A 26,279-nucleotide genomic window follows, 5' to 3' on the forward strand; every position below is an offset into this window, starting at 1 on the left:
GTGTCCTGGAAATACCTGTCTAGCAGCACGCAATAAGTGGAGTATTTCAGATTTTTTTATTTGAGTGGTAATGCTCATTTTGACATGCAGATTTGAAGTGAAAGTAGGGAAATTGTGACAAAACCAGCAGCCTAAAAAAAAGCATAAAGCATGATCTGGTTTAAAAATTTTACGAAAACAAAAATGTAAATCAGTGGGGGTCCGACTAGAACAGGGAACCCCCTAATATGGTTGCCCCCTAATGGGAGGAGATGTACGGCATAGTGGCTAGGTGAGCAGCTCCATACCTTCTATGAAATTGTATGGAGCAGTAGTGCACATGCTCAGCCATTGCTTCATACAACTCTTCCCCACTGCGGCCTTCCGGTGGGGAGTGAGGAGGGATGGGGGATAGGTGATAAACGTTAATGCCTGAAATGACTTCATTAACTATTTTGTAAAATCATTGTGCTGTTTTTTTCTGTATGAAGATCCAGAATTGTTTTTTTGTATTGATTGCATGTGTGTGAATAGTTAAAAAGATCATTGCAATAATGAGCATTGGAAGGACTAGTAGAAATAGTAGAGCATAATACACTCTGGCTTGGTACATTAGCCAAATGACTAAATAAAATGCTGCTGCAACAAGCCATGCAAAGTGCACACGGAGGAACTGTCAAAACATAATTAGGCAGACTGGCGATAATAGTGGGTTACCTGTCTCTGTTTTACTGGAGAATCCTGCTGCTTGTTTGATTGCTGCTGCTGTTAATGCTAATCCTCTGCTTCTTTTCAAGCCATGCTGAAGAACGGCTTCAAACTGAGCGCACAGACAAATAACTCTGCAAGAAAACAAATGCATAATTAGAAGGAACCTAAATCATGTCTTCTCCTCAGGTGACGAGGTGGACGGGTCAGGAATACCTCCGTGTGTCAGCACGCAACTGCTTACAAATCAGGATCATTCGATCTCGACCTTGGCGCTGAATCTATTATTTTTATTTCTGCATGAATTAAGTGTGATCCATATTATAAACATAGTCCCTCTATTTTCAGCAAACTATTGAAGATAAGCAGGGTTTACTATTGGCTGTACGTGTGTTCATTTATTTAATTTCCACTGCGGTGTAGAGTTCAATACGTAGCAGTGATGTGACACCCAAGTGGCAGCATGGGTCACTAAACTTTAAAAAAAAACTTTTGACCTATCAGTGACATGTCAGAAGTTTTAATCGGTGGGGGTCTGAGCACTGAGACCCCCACCGATCACTAAAAATGAATAGGCAGAAGCTCTCGGGTGAGCGCTGAGCTGCTTAGTTTCTGATCGGCTTTTCCCGGAATGCCGAGCAATCGGTGTACGGACTCATAGACGATCCATTGAGTCCGTGCACCAATTGCTCTGCCTTCCAGGAAAAGCCAATCAGAAACGAAGAAGAAAAGCGATCACCCAAGCGCTTCACTTTAGCGATCGGTGGGGGACTCAGTGCTCAGACCCCAACCAATCAAAACTTCTGACATGTCACTTTGACAGGTCAAAAGTGTTTAGGAAGTTTGGTTATCCTTTAAGAATCCCTGCAGCCAATTCCTCTGTAATCTGTATGGACTTCTTGTAAACCGTATTCACTCATTGTATAGCTGTATGAAGACGGAATATGGGTTGTAACCATGAACCCCAATTTCTCTGTTCTTGTTCATCTTAGTAATAGTTTTCTGGATTTCGAAACCTCTTTCTCAAGTTTAATGAAGGAAAAGCTTACGGATTGTATAACGTCAACTTTTTAATACAATTTGTGCTTCAATCCCAGACAGTTTTTAATAACTCTGCTTGCGGTCAGTAAATTAAAACATTCAGAGGCTGAAAACCTGCCATAATTATATTACAGTTTATATATAAATGCATTATAACCCAGAGCTGAATTACCAATTCTTCAGGCTTCTGAACTCAAAACTCCTGGCTATGTACTCAACTAAGGGAACAGTTTACATAGTGTTAAAGCCCTACATACGGCGTATGCGCCAGGATAGCTCCCAGCACATACGCAGAATTTATCCATAGGCCTCCATTCACCCGGCATGAGTCCAAAGAGTGTCCTTTGGGCATAAGATGGACCGGTATGCATTGGCATACCTTGTTTTTTGTTGTACAAAATAGCATAGTTGACGACGCTATTTTACACAGAGGTATACAGTAAAAAAAAATATACAGGATTTTTTTATACTACGGGAACCAACTGGCAACATATGCCATTGTAGGTCTATACAGCGGATATGTTGCAGACATCCATCAGTGGTATACATTGGGAAATACTGCCAATATTTACATCCAACAGAAGGCTCATACGATAAGTGAACAGATGCTAAGCAGTGAGAGCGGAGACGTAGCTCGGGGGAGCACGTGCCCCGGGCGCATTTGGACAAGGGATGCCGCTCTGGAAGAAGACTCACAGTCTCACACACAGAGCCGCAGCCACCCTATCCGCTGGCTCTGCACTCAGATCTAGAAAAGCGCATCACCAAGAGTTGATTGCTGTGGCAGCTGCCCCCATTCACAGAGCGACTGTCAGCAGCAGTCCGCTATTTTATTAAACTGACAGAGGCGCGCTGTGTGTGCCGGGCGGGGAGACTCTTAGCCCGACACATAAAGCTGCCTCTGCCCGGCACACACAGAGAATATCTGTCTGACTAAAACAGCGGATTGCTGGAGAAGCCGCCCCATACTCAGGACGCCTCTGTCAGCAGCAGTCAACTGTTTTATTCAAATGAGGACTTGCTTGCCTCTGCTGCCTGGCTGACCTACATCTCTCTTTGTGAAAGTCAGGCAGTCTGTTTATTACGGATGTGGCCAGAATTGTCACACGATTCAGCAGGTCAATAAGTATAGAGGGGCTCTGCTTATTGGCCAGCCGAGTCTTCTGACATTTCTGGAGCTGAAGGCCGCTATCAAAGCAACCGGGGCTTCCATAACACCTCAGCAGTGGCACAGGCTGATCTCCTCCATGCCACGCCGCATTGATACAGTAATTCATGCAGAGTCTGAGCCCCGACCAAGTATTGAGTGCATATACTGTATATACTTTTCAGTAGGCCTACATTTCCGTATTAAAAATCATTTTTGAAATTGGGCTTATATAATATTCAAATTTTCTGAGACACAAAATTTTGGGTATTCATTAACTGTTACCCATAATCAACATTAAAATAAAAAATGCTGGAAATAGATCACTGTGTGTAATGAATCTATAGAATACATATGAGAGACACTTTTTGAATTGAAATACTGAAATAAACTTCTTCATGATATTCTATTTCATTGAGAAGGACTAGTGTGTATATATATATATGTATATATGTATATATAGTGTGATATGTACATACCTATTTTTTTTTATTATTGTTGCTCAAGTTAAACAAAACAATGAGTAAAAAAAAAAAGTTACGTTACATTAATTGGTGGGGGTACGGAGCGTGGCAAACAGAATTAATCTTCGGGTGGGGTGTGTCGGGGTGGGGGGGGGTTTTGGTGTGACACCGAACTGAATCTTTGCCTCGGTTGTAGGAAAACCTAGCTATGCCTTTGTGAGAAGGGTGTCTGACCACAAGCTTGCTCTCAACTGTATCCAATGACAACCACCAGAACTATGAACTCAACTTTGAATTATAACACTATAGGGCGTTACCCAGAAGTAGTACAAAAAAAAAAAGAAAGCAATTTACACAAGTATCCCAACTTTGTACGTAGATTACATCTCTATGTAAACTGTAAAATCTCGTTCAGAAAGCGGACATACCCTCTAAGCCTTGAAAGGGGTACTGCAGTATAATGAAACGGTATACAGTTTTCCAATATATTTCCCGTACCAATTTCAGGTGCAGGACTGAGTACAGTTACAGAACTGTGTCTTGTGTGAGAGCCAAGTCTTGTTTGTCTGTCACATGACAAGCAGATTTTTGAAAACGTATCAATACATTGACAACTGGGTATAACCACTTAGACTGTAGTGACAAACACACACACACACGCACACACGCACACACACACACACACACACACACTGACCAATCAGAGCGGACAGAGTGAGACCTTGTAGGGACACAGCCCTTTGACAACTGGGCGTTACCATTCCCCTTTATTAATTTATTCAAACATTTCTAGGAGGAATAACAGAGGAATGGCAAAATGTAGAGCTCTAAGAAAAGATGTTCCAGAATTGGTATTTCATGGGAAATACAAGTAATTACAAAATTAGACATATCAGGAGAGGTGACAGGTCCTCTTTAATGCGACTCAAATCTCACAAAATTCACATTCACTTTGTGTGACTCTTACTCCAGAGGTTGTACAGAAGAAGTCATTTGCGGAAAACCTTATGTCAAGATTGCAGGATGTACTCCAAATTTCCAATATAATAAACGGTCTTGCTCAGGCTTTGGAACGATTTGTGCATGAATGCAGCTGCTCCAATAAACTTCGGTAACGCAGCAGGCAACATTAAAGAACAAGTGGTGAACGTGTTACCCTATGTATCTGTGCCAGCTATCAGGGGCAGTGACGCGTGATCTACACTGCAGGCACAACGCTGTCATCAGCCCACAGCATCAACACCTCGTTTTCTGCTAGAAAACGTACAGCAGACTCCAAGGTAGCCGCCAGGAAAGTCCTCCCTGGAAATGTTCTGTTACAGTGAGAATAAAAGGGATTTTACTACCAAAATTATGTTTACTGTACTGATATATATATATATAATTAGTGAACTGCCAGAATACGGCACAATACTTTTGTGCTTACCTATACTGCTCTAGGCCAGCACCCAGTCTACAGAGGACACCATGCATATAGCGCAGAGCGGCAATCACAACTCTGGACACTTCGGAGCTAAAATCTCCCAGCATTCCTTGCTCGCTCAATGTCTGCACAGGGCGTGCCCTGGCAATTTGTCTGCCAACTTTACCCCAGGCACATTACAGTAATCGGACGCAGGAAAAATGAACTCAAAAATATCTGCCTCACTCAATCAGCTGAGCGGTGTCTTTCAACAAGCTCGTTGAATGTTTCCAATAGAAACCAATAGTCAGTAGTGATTGGACAGTGTCGGAATGCTTAGGGTCTTGCCCTATTGACAAGGGGAATGGGAACACCCAATTGTCAGTTTATGCATAGATTTGCAGGATGAATAAAAGAGGAACGGCACAATGCAGAATTCTCAATAAAAATGCTGCAGAATTTTATGGGGAGATCCAGTATTTCGTACATCACATATGTTAGGTGAACAGATAGATTTTCTTTAAAGAGACTCTGTCACCACATTATAAGTGTCCTGTCTCCTATATAAGGAGATCGGCGCTGTAATGTAGGTGACAGTAATGCTTTTTATTTAAAAAAACGATCTTTTTTCACAACGTTAGCAGAGATTTTGGTTTATGCTAATGAGCTTTCTTAATGCCCAAGTGGGCGTACTTTTACTTTCGACCAAGTGGGCGTTGTACAGAGGAGTGAATGACGCTGACAAATCAGCCTCATGCACTCCTCTCCATTCATTTACACTGCACTAGCGACATAGATATATCACTATGTGCAGCCTCATACACAAGCCCTAACATTACTACAGTGTCCTGATAATGAATACACATGAAATCCAGCCTGGACGTCATGTGTACTCAGAATCCTGACACTTCTGAATCTTTTCTGTGAGATTCCAGCAACGGATACGAAATCTCGTTTAGCTCCGTGATCTCGCAAGATTTCGTATCCGTTGCTGGAATCTCACAAAAAAAGAGTCAGAAGTGTCAGGATTCTGAGTACACATGACGTCCAGGCTGGATGGTCATGTGTATTCATTATCAGGACACTGTAGTAATGTTAGGGCTTGTGTATGAGGCTGCACATAGTGATATATCTATGTCGCTAGTGCAGTGTAAATGAATGGAGAGGAGTGCATGATGCCGATTGGTCAGCGTCATGCACTCCTCTGTACAACGCCCACTTGGTCGAAAGTAAAACTACGCCCACTTGGGCATTAAGAAAGCTCATTAGCATAAACCAAAATCGCTCCTAACGTTGTGAAAAATATCGTTTTTTTAAATAAAAAGCATTACTGTCACCTACATTACAGCGCCCATCTCCTTATGTAGGAGACAGGGCACTTATAATGTGGTGACAGAGCCTCTTTAAGCATGCAGCGCTCGACCACGGAGTAAGAACTAACTGTCAGCCAATCAGAAGGCTAAGAAGTAACATGTCAGCTTTTATGGCTTTTTGCATTCATTTTTAAAATGACTGGGGAGGGGGTGCAAACACAAGCTTCTCTTTAGACTCAGTTTGGCACTTTGGGAGCAACTGCACCCACCACAATAGTATCTTATAGATGCCCCAATATAAAATTCTACCTGGTGACAAATCTCCATTGATGAAAAGGCATTTTCAAGAGTGGAAATTCATATACATACCGGCTATCAGAATCTGATGCAATCTCCTTACGTCCTCCAAAACGAATCTGGCACTGTAAATCAGACAGGAAAATTATTTAAAAAAATATTGAACTCAAACTTTACTAAACACTGACGCACATTTTGCCATCACTGTCTGATCTGTAGTGGGTTCAACCATTATAATCTCTAGAATGTAGTGGCTGCAGCTGATGGGAGCAGAGAAGATATAGCTCTCAGACTGATGCAGCCCCTTTCTTCTGGCAATAAGAGGGGGATTCAGCCCCCAAACACACACCAATCACAACTTCTGACATCTGTATTAATTCTTTACATAAGTAATGATGACGCCATTCAATTTGACATTTTATATATTTTTTTTCTTCTTATGTTGACCCAGAATTGATAAAAAACCAGAACCCATAAAATTCAAGACTGCATAAAATACAATCAGATCGAGACAGAGAATCAGTCCCAGAATCGCAAAACCCCTGATCCTCCTCACCGCTCAACCACAGTTAGGAGGACATTGAATGGAGCAGCGGTAGAGCATATGTGCCGCCGCTCCATTAAAAGTCTACGGGAATGACAGAAACAGCCGAGTGCAGCGCTCGGCTGTTTCAGTCATTCTCGTAGGCAGTAAATGGATGGTGGGTGCAAATGCTCGTTTACCTGCTGATCATACCGTTTTAAAAAACTGAAGTATTATCGTTGTCGGCAGCACATCTCCCTAAACAGGGAAACACAGTCTCCCTAAACAGGGAGACGCGCTGCCGACATGATAACGTATGGGGACGAGCGATCAGAGTAATGACCGCTCATCCCCATACATAGCTCCTCGTTGCCGGAGCAAACAAACGCCGATCATCGGCTCTCGTTGCACCAGCCATAATTGAGATCGGCCTTAAGAGTCTGCCCCCTACTCAAAACCCGGTTGGGGGTGGAACTGGTCTTACTCCCTGCAGGCTTAACAGCTCAGTGACTGTAGAAGGGGGCAAACACTTTTTGATTCTTAGTGTCGTAATTCTTAGTGGCAACAGCATATACCCATGGTCTGTGTCCCCCAACGAGACAAATAAGAAAATTACATTGTTAACAATTATTGTGTATATGGGCATCATTTGCCACACTAATTCAACAACCTACAGTTGTCCTTCACCCGCCCCTCCCTGCACGGCGGTCTTAAATGACAATTATTTGCAACTGGCAAGAGAAAAATCTTTAAAATGACTTTCTGCACAAGCAATAATTGATGCAGATTTATTTTTTTTTTTATTAACAGGAGGTTCAGTTTAACACTTTTTCCAGCTACAATTTAGAATGAATTTTTAAAAAAGCGGACGCTCACGGTTTGTTTTGTGAATAAAAAGGGGAAATAATAATGAACTTCTTCAGCAAAAAGAAAATTCTGCCTGGAAAAATCAGCTCCGGTTTTTTAGAAGTTGTTTTGACCACAGGCGTTTGTGGACGCGTTTTTTAACTATTTCTTCAACAGGCAAAGGGAATAACCTAAAACGCGTAAAAAAAACGCGTCGGCCATTGGCTGCGTTTTTTTCAGGCTCCCATTGATTTCAATGGAGTTTTAGAGGCGGAAAACGCCTCAAGATGGGGACTGTCGCTTCTTTTTCCCACGTGTGTTTTTTTCTGCTCGCAGGAAGAAAAAAAAACCGCCTCCACCTCCGTCTTTAGCCGCGGTTTCCGTGGCAAAAAAAGTGTCAAAAAAACCTGTGTGAGAACAGGGCCTTATAAAGAATTAGAATTAAAATATTGAATTTAAAAGGGAACCTGTCACCAGCATTTCACCTATTAAACCAGCAATACTATCTCTACGCTGATGACACCCAATTATATACCTCTTCCCGTGACATTACCCCTGCTCTAATACAAAATACCAGTGATTGTTTGTCCGCTGTCTCTAACATCATGTCCTCTCTCTATCTGAAACGGAATCTTTCTAAAACTGAGCTCCTTGTATTCCCACCATCTATTAACCTTCTGTTGATAATAACCTCCCTAAACCTGATGCCTCCATCTCAGTGTGTGGCACTACCATCACTCCTAAGCAGCACGCCCGCTGTCTCGGGGTTATTTTTGACTCAGATCTTTCCTTTACTCCTCACATACAATCATTTTCACGCTCCTGTCATTTTCACCTCAAAAACATCTCCAGAATCTGCCCTTTTCTTACGGAGGAAACCGCCAAAACTCTCATTGTTGCTCTGATTCACTCTCGTCTTGACTACTGTAACTCATTACTAGTTGGTCTTCCCCTCATCAAACTCTCCCCTCTCCAATCTATCCTCAATGCAGCAGCCAGGCTCATCTTTATGACCAACCGCTACACCAACGCCTCTAATCTGTGCCAGTCACTGCACTGGTTGCCCATCCCCTTCAAAATAAAATTCAAACTTGTTACTCTCACCCACAAAGCTCTCCACAGTGCTGCACCTCCTTACATCTCCTCCCTCATCTCTGTCTACCACCCTACTCGGGCTCTGCGTTCTGCCAACGACCTTAGATTAAAATCCTCCATAAACCGAACCTCCCACTCCCGTCTCCAGGATTTTTCTCGTGCTGCACCAGTCCTCTGGAATGCACTACCACAGACAACCAGATTAATTCACAATATCCACAGTTTTAAACGTGCCCTGAAAAACACATCTATTTAGACAGGCCTATAACATTGCCTAATCTGAATCCTTTCCATGGCCCTCCTTTTAGATTAGACATCAGAATAAGATTCCCTCACACTCCTTCTCTTCATGTCCGTCATACACGGATACTGGCTTTATGTTACCACCCATGTGTATAAAAATGGCTGGACTATTGTACAGAACAAACACTGTTACACTTTGTGTTTCCCTTAATTCCTCATAGATTGTAAACTCTTGCGAGCAGGGTCCTCACTCCTCAGGTTTGAATTGTAAATTAACTTTGTCACTATGTAATGTCGGACATTGTTTGTTTCATGTTCCCTCTAAATTGTAAAGTGCTGCATAATATGTTGGCGCTATATAAAGATTATTATTATTATGTTTTAAGATGACCTATTACAACAATACAAAGTAAATTGTACCTGCTTTACCGCATCCAGTAATCGCTCCGTGAGATACTGTCTTTTCAAGTCATTGTTCTGTAACCCTGCAATGGAGTAAAACATTAAAAAGTCAAAAGTAGTTGTACGATGTACAGAGGAACAATACTACACGAGAAATACTCAAAGTTCTTAATGTTTTTCTTTACCAGTCATCATGCAGAAAATTGTATATTGTTTTTGATATCTTGTTTTTTTTTTTTTTGTTTTTGTTTTTTTTTAATTAAATCTTAAATTTTTATTGAAAGATTTTTATACATTACAACCAAACAAAAATACACATAAGTAACAGACACACACACACACACAATACTGTTCGTATTAGAATGACACTCCATATAAGTAAAACACATCTCAAATTAGCCATTTAAGATCATAATTAAATATAGTATTTTGAATGAGTCCAAGAATTCCATCTCCTCACATTCCGACCATGAAGAACTAAATCAGAAACTAAATAAGTTTCATGATAACACTGGCTATTAACTCTTCTAATGACCTCCTGGATAGAGGGGGAAATCGGAGATTTCCAAGATTGTGCGATGGCCATTCTAGTGGCTATAAGAATATGATGAATAATTAATCTATCTAGCGGATCTATTTCCTCCAGATTAATATCCAAAATTGCTATGGCAGGGGATAACGGCACAGGAACCTGTACGAATTCTGAAATAAGTGTAAATACCCGAAGCCAAAGGCCAGACACTGATGGACACGACCACCACATATGTGAAGGGGATCCCATCTGTCCACAACCTCTCCAACAAAGTTTAGAAGAAGCCGTGATGATATGCGCTAGTCTAGAAGGTGTTAAATACCACCGCAGGTGAATTTTCCGCATTAATTCAGTATGGTTTACACATTTAGAATGTTTTGCGGCCCAATTTGAAGCTTTAATCCAGGTATCTTCAGGAAAAACTGAACCCAGTTCCCTCTCCCATTTTAACATGTAACTTGTTTTACCCTTATTATCCAGAGCAAGGATCAAATCATAAAACTGTGGTAAACCCTTTGAATATCCCTGCCCTTTATGTAAGAATTTGTGGAATGAAGTGAGATTAATAGGTGATTGGGGAAGTTTCATGGATTGGATACAATGTCTGATTTGCAGATATTGGTAAAAAAGGTTTTGGGAGAGTTGATAGACCTTCTGTAAGTCTTCAAACGTCTGAAAAGTGTCAGAGTCATAAAAATCAGAAATAACCTTCATACCTGCGGCAACCCAAGGAGACATGGAAATATGAGGAATAAAGAACTCAAGAACAGAAAGTGGAATACAATCTTTCGACACATTAACCCACTTATTTTTGCAAACATATCGTACCCACACCAATATCTTGTTTTTATTACAACAACCTCACACCTGTTGCTTTCTAAACATTTGTTACCAATTCCTATACGACTGCAAAACATTTTTGATATAAAAAAAAAAACTGTAAACAAAAAAGGAAACAAGTTATTCAAAGCACATAACTATAGGCCCCATATACACGAACATGTATATGGGGCCTATAGTTATGGGAAAAGGGAAGTAAAAAAAAATTCTACACTGAAGAGTTTATATTTTTTTGTTCTAGGAAATTACCTAACCCTTTTTTGCAGCCATCTCCTGTCCCTGCTGTGACGGCTCCTGCGGTGACTATTCCATAAATTCACCGTTCTCACAGTAAAGAAGGCTTGTCGCCTCTGCAGGCTGAACCTTGTTTTTTTTCCGGACGGAGGGAGTGCCCCCTTGTTTTTTGAGGGGGTTTTACATGGAACAGGATTTCACCATATTTTTTGTATGTGCCGTTAATATATTTATATAAGTTAATCATGTCCCCCCTTAGTAGTCTTTTTTCAAGGCTAAATAGGTTTAATTCTTTTAATCTTTCCTCATAACTTAGCTTCTCCATGCCCCTTATTGGCTTCGTTGCTCTTCTTTGTATTTTTTCCAACTCCAGGGCATCCTTTCTATGAACTGGAGCCCAGAACTGAACTGCATATTCTATATGAGACTGCACTAATGCTTTGTAAAGTGGTAATATTACATCCCTGTCCCGCGAGTCCATGCCTCTTTTAATACACGACAATATCTTGCTGGCCTTTGAAGCAGCTGATTGACATTGCATGCTGTTATTTAGTTTATGATTTACAAGTACACCCAGATCCTTCTCAACAAGCGACTCCCCCAGTGTAGCTCCCACTAGGACATATAATGCATGCAGGTTATTGGTACCCAGATGCATAACTTTACATTTATCTACATTAAACCTCATTTGCCAAGTGGATGCCCAAACACTCAGTGTGTTCAAATCAGCTTGCAATTTACGAACATCTTCCATAGAATGAACAATACTACATAGCTTGGTGTCATCTGCAAAATTAGAAATAGTGCTATTAATCCCATCCTCTATATCATTAATAAATAAGTTGAATAATAGTGGTCCCAGCACTGAACCCTGGTGTACACCACTTATAACCGGGGACCATTCAGAGTAGGAATCATTGACCACAACTCTCTGGATACGGTCCTTGAGACAATTCTCAATCCAATTACAAACTATACTTTCTAAACCTATAGTCCTTAATTTACCCATTAGACGTCTATGGAGGACAGTGTCAAATGCCTTTGCAAAGTCTAAAAACACTATATCCACAGCGGCCCCTCTGTCTAGGCTTCTGCTCACCTCTTCATAAAAATAAATCAGGTTGGTTTGACAACTTCTGTCCTTAGTAAAACCGTGCTGGCTGTCATTTGTAATACTATTTTTTGTTACATAATCCTGTATATAGTACCTCAATAGCCCCTCAAACATTTTCCCCACAATGGATGTTAAGCTTACTGGTCTATAATTACCCGGGGAAGACCTAGAGCCCTTTTTGAAAATAGGCACCACATTTGCCCTGCGCCAATCCCTTGGCACTATACCAGTCACTAGAGAATCTCTAAATATTATGAAAAGGGGGACAGAAATAACTAAACTAAGCACTTTAAGAACTCTAGGGTGTAACCCATCTGGTCCCGGGGCCTTGTGTACATTTATTTTGTTTAATTTAGAGTGGACCATCTCTACATTCATCCAATTCAGTATATCAACTGATATATTAACAGCACTGACAGCGGCTACATCAGCTGCTCTGTCTTCTGTTGTATATACAGAGCTGAAGAAGCCATTTAGTTACTCTGCCTTTTCTTGATCCCCTGTGACCAACTCCCCATTACCACTATCGATGGGTCCTACATGTTCAGACCTTGTTTTTTTTTGCATTTATATACTTGAAGAATTTTTGGGGATTTGTTTTACTATCCTTGGCCACCTGCCTTTCATTTTGTATTTTTGCTGATTTTATTACCTTTTTACAAATTTTATTAAGCTCTTTATAATTTACAAAGGCTACAGCTGTACCCTCAGATTTGTATTTTTCAAATGTCCTTTTTTTGTCATATATTGCCTTTTTTTACAGAAGGTGTAACCCATGTGGGGCTTAATTTTAGTCGTTTATACTGGTTACCTATAGGAATACATTTTGCACTATAATTACCCAAAGTAGATTTGAAAAACTCCCATTTATCATTTGTACCATTATTTAACATTAGTTCTTCCCAGTCTATATCTTAAATTGCAGTCCTCAACCTGGAGAAATTGGCCTTCTTAAAATTACGTGTTTTGCCCTCCAAGCCTGTGTTTGTTTTTTGCAGTATAGGTAAAATGTAACTATATTGTGATCACTGTTACCGAGGTTTTCACGAACATTGACATTCCCAACAACCTCTGTATGATTAGAAATGACCAGATCACACAAAGCTTCACCTCTAGTCGGGTCTTCTACAAACTGGCCCAAAAATGTTTACAATTTTCCTGCAACAGGATGAGGAAATGTCTCCCCTTTGCAGTTGAATCTGAACCATGACACCAATTAATATCCCAGCAATTAAAATCTCCCATTATCACTACAGCACCAGCCTGTGCAGACTTCTCCATCTGTTTATATAGCTGATCTTCCATCTCCTCAGTTATATTGGGGGGTCTATAGATTACACCAAAAGTAATTTTTTCAGTGTTTACCTCCCTTTGTAATTCCACACACAAGGTTTCAACCTCCTCACAATCTTCACCCTCTAATGTCTCTTTCACACTCATCTTCATATCACTTCTCACATACACCACTGCCTTCATATCACTTCCCACATACACCACTGCCTTCATATCACTTCCCACATACACCACTGCCTTCATATCACTTTTCACATACAGACATACACCATCGCCTTTCCCATTGGTCCTGTCTTTCCGAAAGAGTGTAAAACCCTAGATTTACAGCCCAGTCATGTGAAGAGTCTAGCCGTGTTTCAGCAACACCAACTATATCTATATTTTCTTCCAGTATCAAGGCCTCCAGCTCCCCCATTTTGCTTGCTAGACATTTGGCATTTGTGAACATACATGTTAACTTGCCTTTAAATTTTTCACTTTCAGTATCAGAAATGTGATTATTTGACATTATTTGGGCATTTTTATTTGCATTGCTGTTTTGTAACGAAAGGATCTCCTTATCCTGTAGTCTAGTCCTCTCCCCACCAATATAGTCTGACCCCTCTCTAACAAACTACACCTTTATTTTCTATATTGACCTCCCTCCACAGCCCTAGTTTAAATACTCCTCCACCCCAGCTAGAATTCTCTCCCCCAGCACAGCGGACCCCCTTCCATTTAGGTGCAAATCATCTGCAGAATACAGTTTGTCCCCCAATGAAAAGTCAGCCCATTGCTCTACGAACCCAAAGCCTTCTACTCTACACCAAGACTTAAGCCATGCATTTAACTCCCTGAGCTTTCGCTGTCTTTCCTGTGATGCACATGGCACAGGCAGTATTCCTGAGAATACTACCTTGGAGGTCCTACCATTCAGCTTGTAGCCTAGTTCTTTAAAATTATTCTTAAGGCTCCTCCACCTAGCATTTATTCTGTTGTTGGTACCTACATGGACCACAACAGCTGGATCATCACCAGCCCCTCCCAGCAATTTGTACATACGTTTCAGCACATGCCAAACCCTGGCACCAGGGAGACAGAAAACCATTCGGTTGAGGCAGTCTTGGCAACTAATTATTCTATCTGTCTTCCTGATTATAGAACCCCCTACAACTATCAATTGTCTTGCCTTACCTGCATTACCATCCCGCCGACTACTAGCTCGGCTGTTCTCCCGGCTATTAGGGAGATCAGTATCCACTAGGGCTGCCATTTCTGAGACCGACACCCTCACATCATCACCCAATTTGGCAATTTTGCTTGGAATATCAAAAACAGGATTGACCTTCCTTTTCTTGGACCCCTTCCTACTGCACCGAACTACATTAACCCAGCTACTTGCCTGATCCTGCTGACCCATGTCTTCACCCTCCAATTCTACCCAACTAACTGCTTGTTCCATCAGCAGCATGCTCCACTCAAGATTGTCTATCGCCCTCAGTGTTGCATTCTGCTCCTCCAGATCTCTAATGCGAGCTTCCAGGTGAACAACATGCTCACATCTGCCACAGCATTAATCCAAAGGGATTGTCCCATTCGGTTACTCACCCAGAAAAGAAAGCCTTTCCACCAAACCAGGGGCGTAGCTAGGGGGGGGCAGGCGGGGCATGTGCCCCGGAGGATAGGGAAGGGGGCGCCAAAGAGTAGCTGATCGCTGCTGACAGGCGCCCCGTATGTCGGACACCTGCAGCAGCTTAGGAAGAGCCAGGACATTACGGTGTACTGACTGGGGTCTGTGACGGCCAGGGAGTGGACCAGTCCAGTCACCTGACCTCACGTCGGTGACATGAGGTCAGATAACTCAGGTCAGGGAACAGGTCCACTCCCGTGCTGCAGCCTCCCTGCATCTGCATCTACTCTGTGCTCTGCACACACGCCGAGAAGCAGAGAGGAAGCTCCGCCCACACACAGCCCGTCCTGACCTGTCAGCAAGGATACATGGTGAGTGTGTAATGTGTGTCTCTGTGTTTGTATGTGTATATGTTACAGTGTGTCTGTCTGTCTGTCTGTCTATGTGTTTGTCTCTTACATCTACTACATTATCTGTACTCAGAGGGTTATCACTGTGTCATCTGTGGTGTTACATAGAACTGCAGGGGACATCTACTACATTATCTGTACTGTGTGCTAAATTACAATCTCAGCTCTGCTACACAGTACAGATAATGTAGTAGATGTTCCCTGCAGTCCTATGTAACACCACAGATAGCACCGTGATAACCCTCTGAGTACAGATAATGTAGTAGATGTTACCTGAGGTCCTATGTAACACCAGAGATAACACACAGTGATAACTCTGATTACAGATAATGTAGTAGCTGTTGCCTGCAGTCCTATGTAACCCCACAGATAACACATTGTGCTAAATTACAATCTCAGCTCTGCTACAATGTGTTATCTGTGGTGTTACATAGGACTGTAGGCAACAGCTACTACATTATCTGTACTCAGACAGTTATCACTGTGTTATCTGTGGTGTTACATAGGACTGCAGGTAACACTACTATCTGTATTTAGAGAGTTATCACTGGTTATCTATGTTGTTACATAGGACTGCAGGTAACATCTACATTATCTGTGCTGTGTACATTTGTGCCTGTGTGGGTATATTTGGGTCGGTTTGTGAATGTATCTTTGTGCTTCTATATTTGTGCCTTTTATGTATTTGTATATGTTCCTGTCTGTGTATTTATCTGCCAGTGTGTGTGTGTGTATATATATGTGTCTGTACGTCTATATATTTACCTGTATGTAGGCTTAGTCCCAGTTCTGGGTGTATGTGCAGAGTAGGTCCCCACCTTACAGAGGTCGCCTTGTCGTGGCAGGTGGGCTAACACTTTTTGATCAAAATGTGCACTAAGAACCTCCCTATTTGTAAGTAGATTTAGCTTTAGTGCATATTTATTTATATTTAGTGGTTTAGGTGGCATTAGTGTCGCAGGGTGCTGTCACCATTCTATGTTTGCTTTACCTGTATGTATATATTCCAGAATGTGTGTATGTATATTTGCCTGTATGTTTAAATATCTGTCTTTATGTATGTACAGTATATATGTTCCAGCGTGTCCATATATGTGGTTCATTTTTGGTTTGTGTAGGGGGCGGCAATAGAGAGTCCTGCACAGGGCGCCATCCAACCTAAGGCCAGCCCTGGCTGGCACCAACCCTCGTCAGAAGAAACTCCGCCGCTGCCTGCGCCGCTTGACCTCCTCGGCTCCTCCGGTAAGTCACACCAGGCAGAGCGGAGAGTGGTAGCAGTAGGCTACTGCTCACCGGTCTGTTCACAGTGTGGCGCTAAGTACAAGAGGGTGAATGTGGCACTATTTACAAGGGGGGGGGGGGGGAGTGTGGCGCTATTTACAAAGGGGCAGCGGGCTGTGTGTGGCGCTATTTACAAAGGGGCAGCGGGCTGTGTGTGGCACTATCTACAGGGGGCTGTGTGTGGCACTATTTACAAGGGGGGCTGTGTGTGGCACTATTTACAAGGGGGGCTGTGTGTGGCACTATCTACAAGAGAGGGGCTGTGTGGCGCCATCAATAGGGGGCTGTGTGTGGCCTCTTTAATATATTTTCTTTTAATTTATTCTTATGTTAATTACATTATAAAACTATATCGCTTGTAAAATGTAGAAATGCTTTTATACTCGCGTCACATTAAAAAAATTGTGAACAAAAAATTACATCTCATTGATTGGTAGAGAAAGAAAACATGGCGAGGGGGAAGGAGATGTCGGGAAATAAGTTGGGGGGGGGCGCCAATCTGAATCTTTGCCCCGGGTGCAGGAGAACCTAGCTGCGCCTCTGACCAAACAACCACCCACCTTGTCTGAAGCCCCCAGCAATCATCTGTTATCAATGGGGAAAGCTGTATGCGCCCACACGAAACCCACTATATGACGTCTATAAGCCTATTGCAATTATGTCTTTGTCACGAAACGTGGGTATGTGGACCCACTAGGCCGCACCGCCGTAGTGGAGTAGCAGCTGGCCAAACAACAGTCCTAGTACAATAGTACCTTAAATAGTCCAGACAGTAATGGAGTCTCGGCACAGGTGAATTTGTAGATGCCAGACGTGGTGTATATCACCAGGCGTGACCAGGTGGCACAACACGACTCCAACAGGTTAAGGTACAGGGACATATATAGCACGGGATACAGAATACAGGTAGCAGGGCACGGGAACATGATAACACTAAGGGACCATTTTCTAAGACTAACATGGGTAAACACAACCATCAGGCAATGAGTGACAGGCAGAGCCCTTTTTATAGTCCAGGGTGATCATGGGCTAATTACAGATCTTACTCATGGGTGTTCACTGGCCCTTTAAGGCCAGACACGAGCGTGCGCGCGCACCCTACGGGAACCTGTGCAGCGATGTGGAAGTGAGTGCCGGCATCTCTCAAGAGGGAGATGCCGCCCGGCACTCACTCGTCCATGGCTGCGGCCGTTGGAGGGCAGGTAAGAACGACGTCCACTACTGTGGACGTTACAGTCTTATTGATGAAGATTCTCCATCCCCCTTCCCCAAAACCATCACAAATTAAAGTGCTTCTGAAAAATGTTGTCGTGAAACTTTAGGACATTTCTTCCCATACATGCCAAACCATAGTAGAATGCTCAGCAAAATAAGGAGCTGCCAGAGAAATAACAATGGGGAAGATTTGTAATGTAGACTATGGAGCACACTAGTAAACAACATTAGGATGTTCCAGGGATTGTTCGCTGCCATTTTTCTGTTCAGACTTCTGATAACTCAGTCACACTTTCTACCTTCATTCTCCATACAAATATTTCTGATCAATCCCTTTAAACAAAAAAAACTGAAGCTCAACTCTTTCATTTTCCATGTATTTCTAAACCGCAGCTGGACTCTGTTCCCTTTTGCATTACATTGGCAAATTGTCCTGTGATAGCGTGAAGGAGCAGCAGCTGTATTCACAGATTTCATCCAAGTTTTCATTATGGTTGTGCTTAACCTAGCACAGCCAATCCAGGTGAGCACATTGTGTTATGTCAGGAACATACAAGCCACTGCTTAAATGTTTCTCTTTATTTTCTCAACTAACATTAAATTGGAAGAACATCTCTCCTAGGAATAGAGGGGCTTTTTTTTTTTTTTTAATCTAAAAAGGTTTCCATCTGGGATGGTAAAGCACATGAAGAAAACATTCCAGGTGATTCATACATATTGGAGACATCCATAGATCTATATTTTGCAGCATTTGGTAATCCCCCTAAAAATATGTTGTTATTACAGGCTCATACAATGCTATGGAAACCTTTAGTACATTGTTTGAAGATAAATTTTACTAAGAGTGTTTTGTGCAACTTTGTAATTTATTTTTATATTTTTTACTTTTCGAACTACAGCTTCTAGGTATCCTATGTAGCTGTATCCTGAATCCGTCAGGTCAGCAGGACTGACGGCTTCAGTAACAGCGGGTCCTGCTTGTCTCTGACACGCAGAATCCAGCTGTTATCAATCACATGGGTGGCTTCTGGTATTGCAGCCCAGCTCTATTAAAATTAATGGGCTTAGCTGCAATACCACACATAACCCGTGGACAAGCGCGACATTGTTTCTAGAAGAAAGCAGCCATGTTTTTCTCATCCTGTATAACCCCTTTATCGTCGCGCCAGTTTACAGTCTGACCGCAAAATTTTCACTATACTGTGGACGGAGCGCAATGTTCACAGCTGATGCTGTATAACTGCATACATACATACGACATATTATACATCTGCTGTAAACACTGCAGTCAGTCCACAGTGTAGTGCAAACACCCTACTTATATAGAATATATAGGGAGATCTACATTAAAGAGGACCGGTCATGGGCTTTTTCCTTTTTTTAAACCACATGCCTCCCTTTATGTGCTGCCTCCTCCAGATTCCAGTGCTGTAAAAAAATAAAAATGTTATTGCCCCCCCCCCCCCATATGTCCCCCTGCTCCATGTGGCACCTAATATGCTAACTTTGAGTAAAGGTACCGCGAGGAGGGGATCTTAACTTTCCTCAGTAGGCATTGCCTCGTGCATCGTTGTGACGCTGTCCAATCAGAGAGGACAGCCTCATAGCGATGCAGAAAAAAAACAGGTCTTCAGTATTCCTGTCCGCAATGATCAAAACAGAACATGTGGCTTTTATTTAAAAAAAAAAAAAAATCAACATTGGGGTTATTTGGTTTCGAAAAAGAGATGGCTGAGGGGCGACCTAATAACTATGTATAAATTTATCAAAGCGCAATATACTGCAGAGATTAGTCTAATTTTCTGTTTGTACCCAGGACTGTAACAAGTGGAAATCCTAGAGCAGAGGTCTCAAGCATGCGGCACCTCAGGCTGTCATCTGCGTCCCATGGGGCACCGAAGCTCCAGAGACATCCTCGGGACAGCAGGCCAAAGGAGGAGCGCTGCGTGCTGCGCGCCACACACACACACCACACACCACACACACACACAGCCTGTAGAAAATGCCAACCCCCCAGTGATTAGCACCTCGCACAGCCCCCTGTAGATAGTACCACCCCCTCCTGTAGATAGCGCCCCAAACACCCCACTCTGTCAACAGCGCTGCACCTCCTCACTCCCTGTAGATAGCTCCATTGACAGGGACGTCAGGGGCTCCTCCAGGAGGGAATTCCCCGGTCAAAGTATTGACAACGCTCTGGCTGAGGATTCCAGTCCTAGAGGGAGCACCAATGAAGCTATCTACAGGAGGGTACCCTGTACTATCTACAGCTAGTAGCTACATCGACTTACCTGCAAACGCCGATGCTGCTGCAGAATCATCTGTAGCCTCTGGTGCCGATGTGTCCTCGCTCGTCCGACACGATGCAGGACCTGTGAGTGACGTCACAGCGTGATCTGTCAGAAGCTGGGCGTTCTGAAGAGAAGTGGATGATACTTCTCGTCAGAACGCCCAGCTAGTAAAAGTAGTAAAAACGCCCCGATGTACGCACATAATACACGCCCAGTTGGACTTTTACTGTAAACACGCCCAGTTGTACTTTTGCAAGCCTCATTTGCATAAATACAAAAATGGTCATAACTTGGCCAAAAATGCTCGTTTTTTAAAAATAAAAACGTTACTGTAATCTACATTGCAGCGCCTATCTGCTGCAATAGCAGATAGGGGCTGCAAAATCTGGTGACAGAGCCTCTAACTAGATTCTGGAGATGGGTTGTTGACCCAAGGATTTATTCCGATTACCATACTTGGAGTTAAGAAGGATTTTTTTTTGCCTACGATGAGGAAATTTGTTTCTTGCCTTCCAATGGATCAACACTGAAGAGGCGGCTAAACTGGATGGGCTTATGCCTTTTTTAAACCTTGAATACAATGTCACTATGTTACTTAACTTTAAAATTTAGGGCTGTTCCCAAACCATGAGGGTAAGTTCATACGGGGCGTATAAGCTATGTAAAATGGACACAGCGTATCCGCCCCGGTGGCAGCAGGGAATTCTATGCGGAAAACCGCATCAAATCGTGGCGTTTTTTCACCCGGAATGACCGCTGTGGAAAACCGGCCTCCTGGGATGAGGTTTGTGATTGGCTGCAGCGGCAGTCACATGGGACAAAAAGTCATCCCAGGAGGCCAGCCTGCAGAACGTCAGAGGTAAGTGTTTTTGTTTTTTTTTCTAAGTTGCGATTTTTGCAGCGTAATCACTGCGATCCCACCGCATAAATCACAACACTTGGATGTTTGTTGGAGGTTTTTAGATCCCCACTGAATTCAATGGGGAAAACCCGCAACAAAATACTGGCGATTCCGAAACCACAATTGACATGCTGCGGCTTAAAAAAAAAAAAATGCACAGGTCAATTTGTGTGCAAAATCTCCGCATATCACGTACGCAGCATGTTAATAACCTTTCTTGAAATCTCATCCACTCCTCTGTTACTGTATTATGCTGCGGATTTTCCGCAAAATACATTGGCGTAGATACGGATTTTCCGCCAAGTATGGACTAGCCCTCACTGGGATTCCCCTCTACGGGTATGTGCACACACACTAATTACGTCCGTAATCGACGGACGTATTTCGGCAGCAAGTACCGGACCGACCACAGTGCAGGGAGCCGGGCTCCAAGCATCATACTTATGTACGATGCTAGGAGTCCCTGCTACTCCGTGGAACTGCTGTCCCGTACTGAAAACATGATTACAGTACGGGACAGTTGTCCTGCAGAGAGGCAGGGACTCCTAGCGTCGTACATAACTATGATGCTAAGAGCCCGGCTCCCTGCACGGTGTTCTGTCCGGGACTTGCGGCCGAAATACGTCCGTCAATTACAGACGTAAATAGTGTGTGTGCACATACCCTCCTTCTTATTCTCATGAAGTGTAATCCAGCGCCACATTACATCAAGAACCATCGGGGAATCCAGTATGTCACAGGGATGGTTAAAATGTAAAAAGGTAGACATATAATACAGGTAGGCAAGTAATTATTATTTTTTTTTTTAAGAAGGTTCTGTTCACAACAGGTTTGGCATGAAAAATAAAGGTCTGCAAAAAGCACTCCCGTTCATACATTCTGTATACATCATAAAGAGTGAAACATTACAGTAATACTTCACACACAACACAACCTTCAAATAGAATATCTTGCTAGTAAATGCCAAAAATTACAACACAAATGATGGCTTTTCCTTTACTGACATTTTAGCTTGGGGGTAAATTATTACCGGCTGACAAGTAAATCATTTTTCTATTATGCAGAGCAGACTAGAACGTTTTTACAAGTTACCGATCACAGTTCTATGAGAACTTACCGCCATTCACTGCCCACAGAGCAGCAGTTTGCACTATATGATAGACAACATTTGACAGCTATTACTGATATTCTGTATATTGATGCTGCTTACCGGAGGATATACCATGATTTATGGCTAATACAAGCTGTAGCGTCAGTAATATCAGTTTATGTTTCTGCTGCATATATAATCAGAATTTCCATTAGGCCTTATTCACACAAGTGCATTCAAATACCCATGAAATATTGGCATATAATAGAAAAATGTTTATCTGTTTTTATGTCTCTATAGTGTTTGTATTCATTTTGTCGAAAAAAAGCTTAAGGCCTCATACACACGATCATGTTTGCGGCTGCAATTCATCCGCATTTTTGCAGATAAATTGCAGTCCCATTCTTTTCTCTGGCCCCACGCACAAGACCATGATTTATAGGGATCGATGCGGGGGCCGCAACTCAGGGCATGTAATTTTACGGTCTTCATTTGCGGCGTCACCAATACTGGTCAATTGTTGTGGATCCGCGAGTCCGGATGACACATGAATGCACAACGAAGGTTATTTTCGGGTCTGATGGACCGCTACGGACCCGTGGTTTTGTAGACCGCAAAACCAATGCAGTCGTGCGATTGAGGTCTTAGTTTTATTTGCATTTGCTTTTTCTTCCATATCGCATTTAATAATATGGATGAGAAATATGCTCTATGAAATATATTGTACCAATAAGGCTTCGTTCACATCTGCGTCAGGGCTCCGTTCAGGCGTTCCATCTGAGCTTTCCGCCAGAACAGAACCCTGACAAACAAATGGGTACCATAGGTTTCCGTTTGCATCACCATTGATTTCAATGGTAACGGATCCAGTGCAAATGGTTTCAGTTTGTCTCTGTTGTGCAAGGGTTCCGTCGTTTTGACGGAATAAATAGCGTAGTACCGGTGTCTGTTTCTGGTCTCTGGAGACAATAAAGGCAAGAGGGCAATCAGAAGCAGGTTCTTTAAAAAGTGGCTTGGGGGCAAAAAGGACAGCGATTGTAAAGGTTAGTCGCCACGGAGCCTCATTGACCCAGCCAAAAACCGCGCCGGCATGCTTTTTGCCGCGGTTGCCAAATTGATTGTTAATGGCCGTGCAGTGTTGCTGGTAAAACTATTCCCTCAGGAATAGACCCTTATGGACGCATGATTTTACAGGTAACCAGCAGTTTTACCCACAACACCGCCATTAACAAGCAATATGACAACCACACCGGAACAGCGAGATAGCACGGTTTTCAGTTGGGTCAATGCTGCACCATAGGGCCTTATTCTTAGGCCTCATGCACACGACTGTTCCTGTTGATCGGGCTGCAAACTACAGATCCTATTGTCCATATGTGGGTCCGCGGTGCCTCCGGGTTGCTACGGCAACCGCTCCACATGTCCAAATATTACGACCGTATTGTTTCTGTGTATCATCCAAGGCGTTTCCAAGCAAAGTATCCTCGATTTAAGACAGCACACGGATGGCTTCCGTGTGCAGCATGTTATTTTTGCGGACCCAGGGGCCCTTTGCACACGACCGTAAAATCACCCGTAATTACAGGCCCATCCATTTCTATGGCCGACGGACACCTTCCCGTATATCTACAGGAGGGTGTCCGTGCCGTAGAAATCTGCCGAAACAAAAAGGACGTCATATTTTTTTTATATTACGGACCGTGCTCCTATACTCTATAACGGGAGCACGGCCGGTAAAAACGTCCGGCTGTGCCCGTAATTACGGGCACGGTCGTGTGCATGAAGCTATGGACTTGAATGTCGGCACAGGTCGTAAAAATGGACAGGCATAAAAAGAGTTCTATAATTTGCAGAACGGATCCGCAAAAAAACACTAACGTGTGGATGGCCCCTTAAAAATGAATAGGTCAGTGTGCTAGCCACAGAAAAATGAGGATAGCACACTGAAGAAAACAGTCGAAAACAGTCGTGTGCACGAGCCATTAGGTAAGAGTAAGGAAAGTGGATGTTGGGAGCATTTTTATACTTCTGCCAAAGTTCGGTATAGGTTTTCAAATGTAAAATAACTTCTGAGATAATAAGTCAAGGACAGACTTAAAATAAACAGAATTTTGTATTTTGGCCAGAGTTTATCAAAATGACTGCTGAAAGCAGAGGCAGATAAGACGCTGAGTCTGCTGCTTGTCATAACACAATGCTTTGTTCCACATTAATACGGATGTCAGCAGCAGCAGAACAATGACTGTATGTAGAAAGTGACTATAGGGCAAGAAATCAATAACCCCTTCAGCACTACACTACATCAAGAAGCCGTCATTTACATTAACTTTACCACTAAAAATTTATGGCAATCAATAACTGATGGGTCGGGGTCCGACTCCCGAAACCCCCACCGATCAGTTGTTTTGAAGAGGCCGCAGCGCTTGTATGAGCGCTGCTTCCCCTTCATTTCTTCTTGTTCACTGCGAGTCGTCGATACACATGTAGCGGCGATTCACAGGTATTGAAGCCTTCTCACATTCACTTCAATTTAAGAAAAGGCTGCAATACCTGTGAATCGCCACTAAATGTGTTTCGACAATTCACAGTAAGCAAGTAGAAATGAAGGGGAAGCAGCGCTCGTATGAGCACTGTGGCCCCTTTAAAACAGCTGACCGGCGGGGGTCCCGAAAGTCAGACCCCGATACATCAGCCACTTTCTATACTAGGATAAATGTGTTACACCTGGGGAGTTTCAAAACTTATAAGCAAAATCGTGGCAATATGCTCTAAAAACACATGCGTTTTTTGATGCGGTATTCAGCCGCACGGCAAAAACTGAAGCAAAACCTCACCGTGTGAATACACCCTAAAAGGAGTTGTATAATCATTGCCATTTTCTACTATACTTTCTTTCCATTTTTCACTATTGTCGAGGTCTCTGCTTGCTGCTCACAGGCTGAAACCAGTCCTGACCTGGCGGTGCTCAATCAGCTGGGAGTTTGTTACAATACATCCATGTAAAGCTATATTCACATCTGTCGGGACTCCATTCATGGGTTCCATCTGAGCTTTCCATCAGGGGAACCAATGACCGGAATCCAAACTGAAACCATAAGTTTCCGTTTGCATCCCCATTGATTTCAGTGGTGACGGATCCGGTGGAAATGAATTCCGTTTGTCACCGTTGTTTAAGGGTTCCGTCATTTTGACTGAATCAATACCGTAGTCGACTGCGCTATACATTCCCTCAAAACAATAAACGGAAATCATTTGCACCAGATCCGTCACCATTGAATTCAATCGTGAAGCAAACGGTAAAATATGCTTTCAATTTGGATTCTATTAATGTGTTCCCCTAACAGAAAGGCCCGACGGAACCCATGAACGGAGTCCCGACGCAGATGTGAACGAAGCCTAAGACTATGTTCACATTTGCGTTGTGTATTCTGTTCATACCGGAAGCCACAATGCTCTGCTAGATCCGTCGTACAAAAGATACCAACGGCACTTAACGGACCCCATTGACTTATAATGGAGTTAGTTGGGTTCCAGGTTGGTGTCTGTCACTGTTATGGGAATAATATGATGGAATCTGCAATGGAGGCAATGAACGAAGCATCCGTCGTAAACAGAGCCCACCTAACGGCTTATTCAGACGAACGGGATATACGTCCGTGCAACATGCATGCGCGTCGCACGGACCTATATTAGTCTATGGGGCAATGCAGACAGTTGCGTGATTTTTACGCAGCGTGAGTCCGCAGCGAAAAAGTCACGACATGTCCATTCTTTGGGCGTATTTCGCGCATCACGCACCCACTGAAGTCAATGGGTGCGTGAAAATCACGCGCACCACACGGAAGCACTTCCGTGGGACGCGCGTGATTCGCGCAAAAGCTGTGAAAAGGATGAATGAAAAACTTAGGCTGGATTCACACGAGCGTGTGCGTTTTGCACACGCAAAAAACGCGGCGATTTGCGTGCGCAAAATGCACTTAACAGCTCCGTATGATCCGCAGCCGCAATC

General features: G+C 43.0%; 1 protein-coding gene across 3 annotated transcripts in view; it reads right to left on the reverse strand.

Annotated features, from left to right (window-relative positions):
• SNX29 (sorting nexin 29) overlaps positions 1-26,279 on the reverse strand; it is a 417,611-nt gene that overhangs the window by 381,195 nt on the left and 10,137 nt on the right. For all 3 annotated transcript variants that reach the window (XM_075830136.1, XM_075830138.1, XM_075830137.1), the window contains exons 2-4: positions 9,479-9,543; positions 6,424-6,476; positions 697-821 (exon numbers count right to left, since the gene is read on the reverse strand). In XM_075830136.1, the coding sequence (XP_075686251.1) occupies positions 697-821; positions 6,424-6,476; positions 9,479-9,543 (243 nt within the window). The remainder of the gene's footprint in view (positions 1-696; positions 822-6,423; positions 6,477-9,478; positions 9,544-26,279) is intronic.

Source organism: Rhinoderma darwinii, chromosome 6 (genome assembly GCF_050947455.1).
Source record: "Rhinoderma darwinii isolate aRhiDar2 chromosome 6, aRhiDar2.hap1, whole genome shotgun sequence".
NCBI classification, from domain to species: domain Eukaryota; kingdom Metazoa; phylum Chordata; class Amphibia; order Anura; family Rhinodermatidae; genus Rhinoderma; species Rhinoderma darwinii.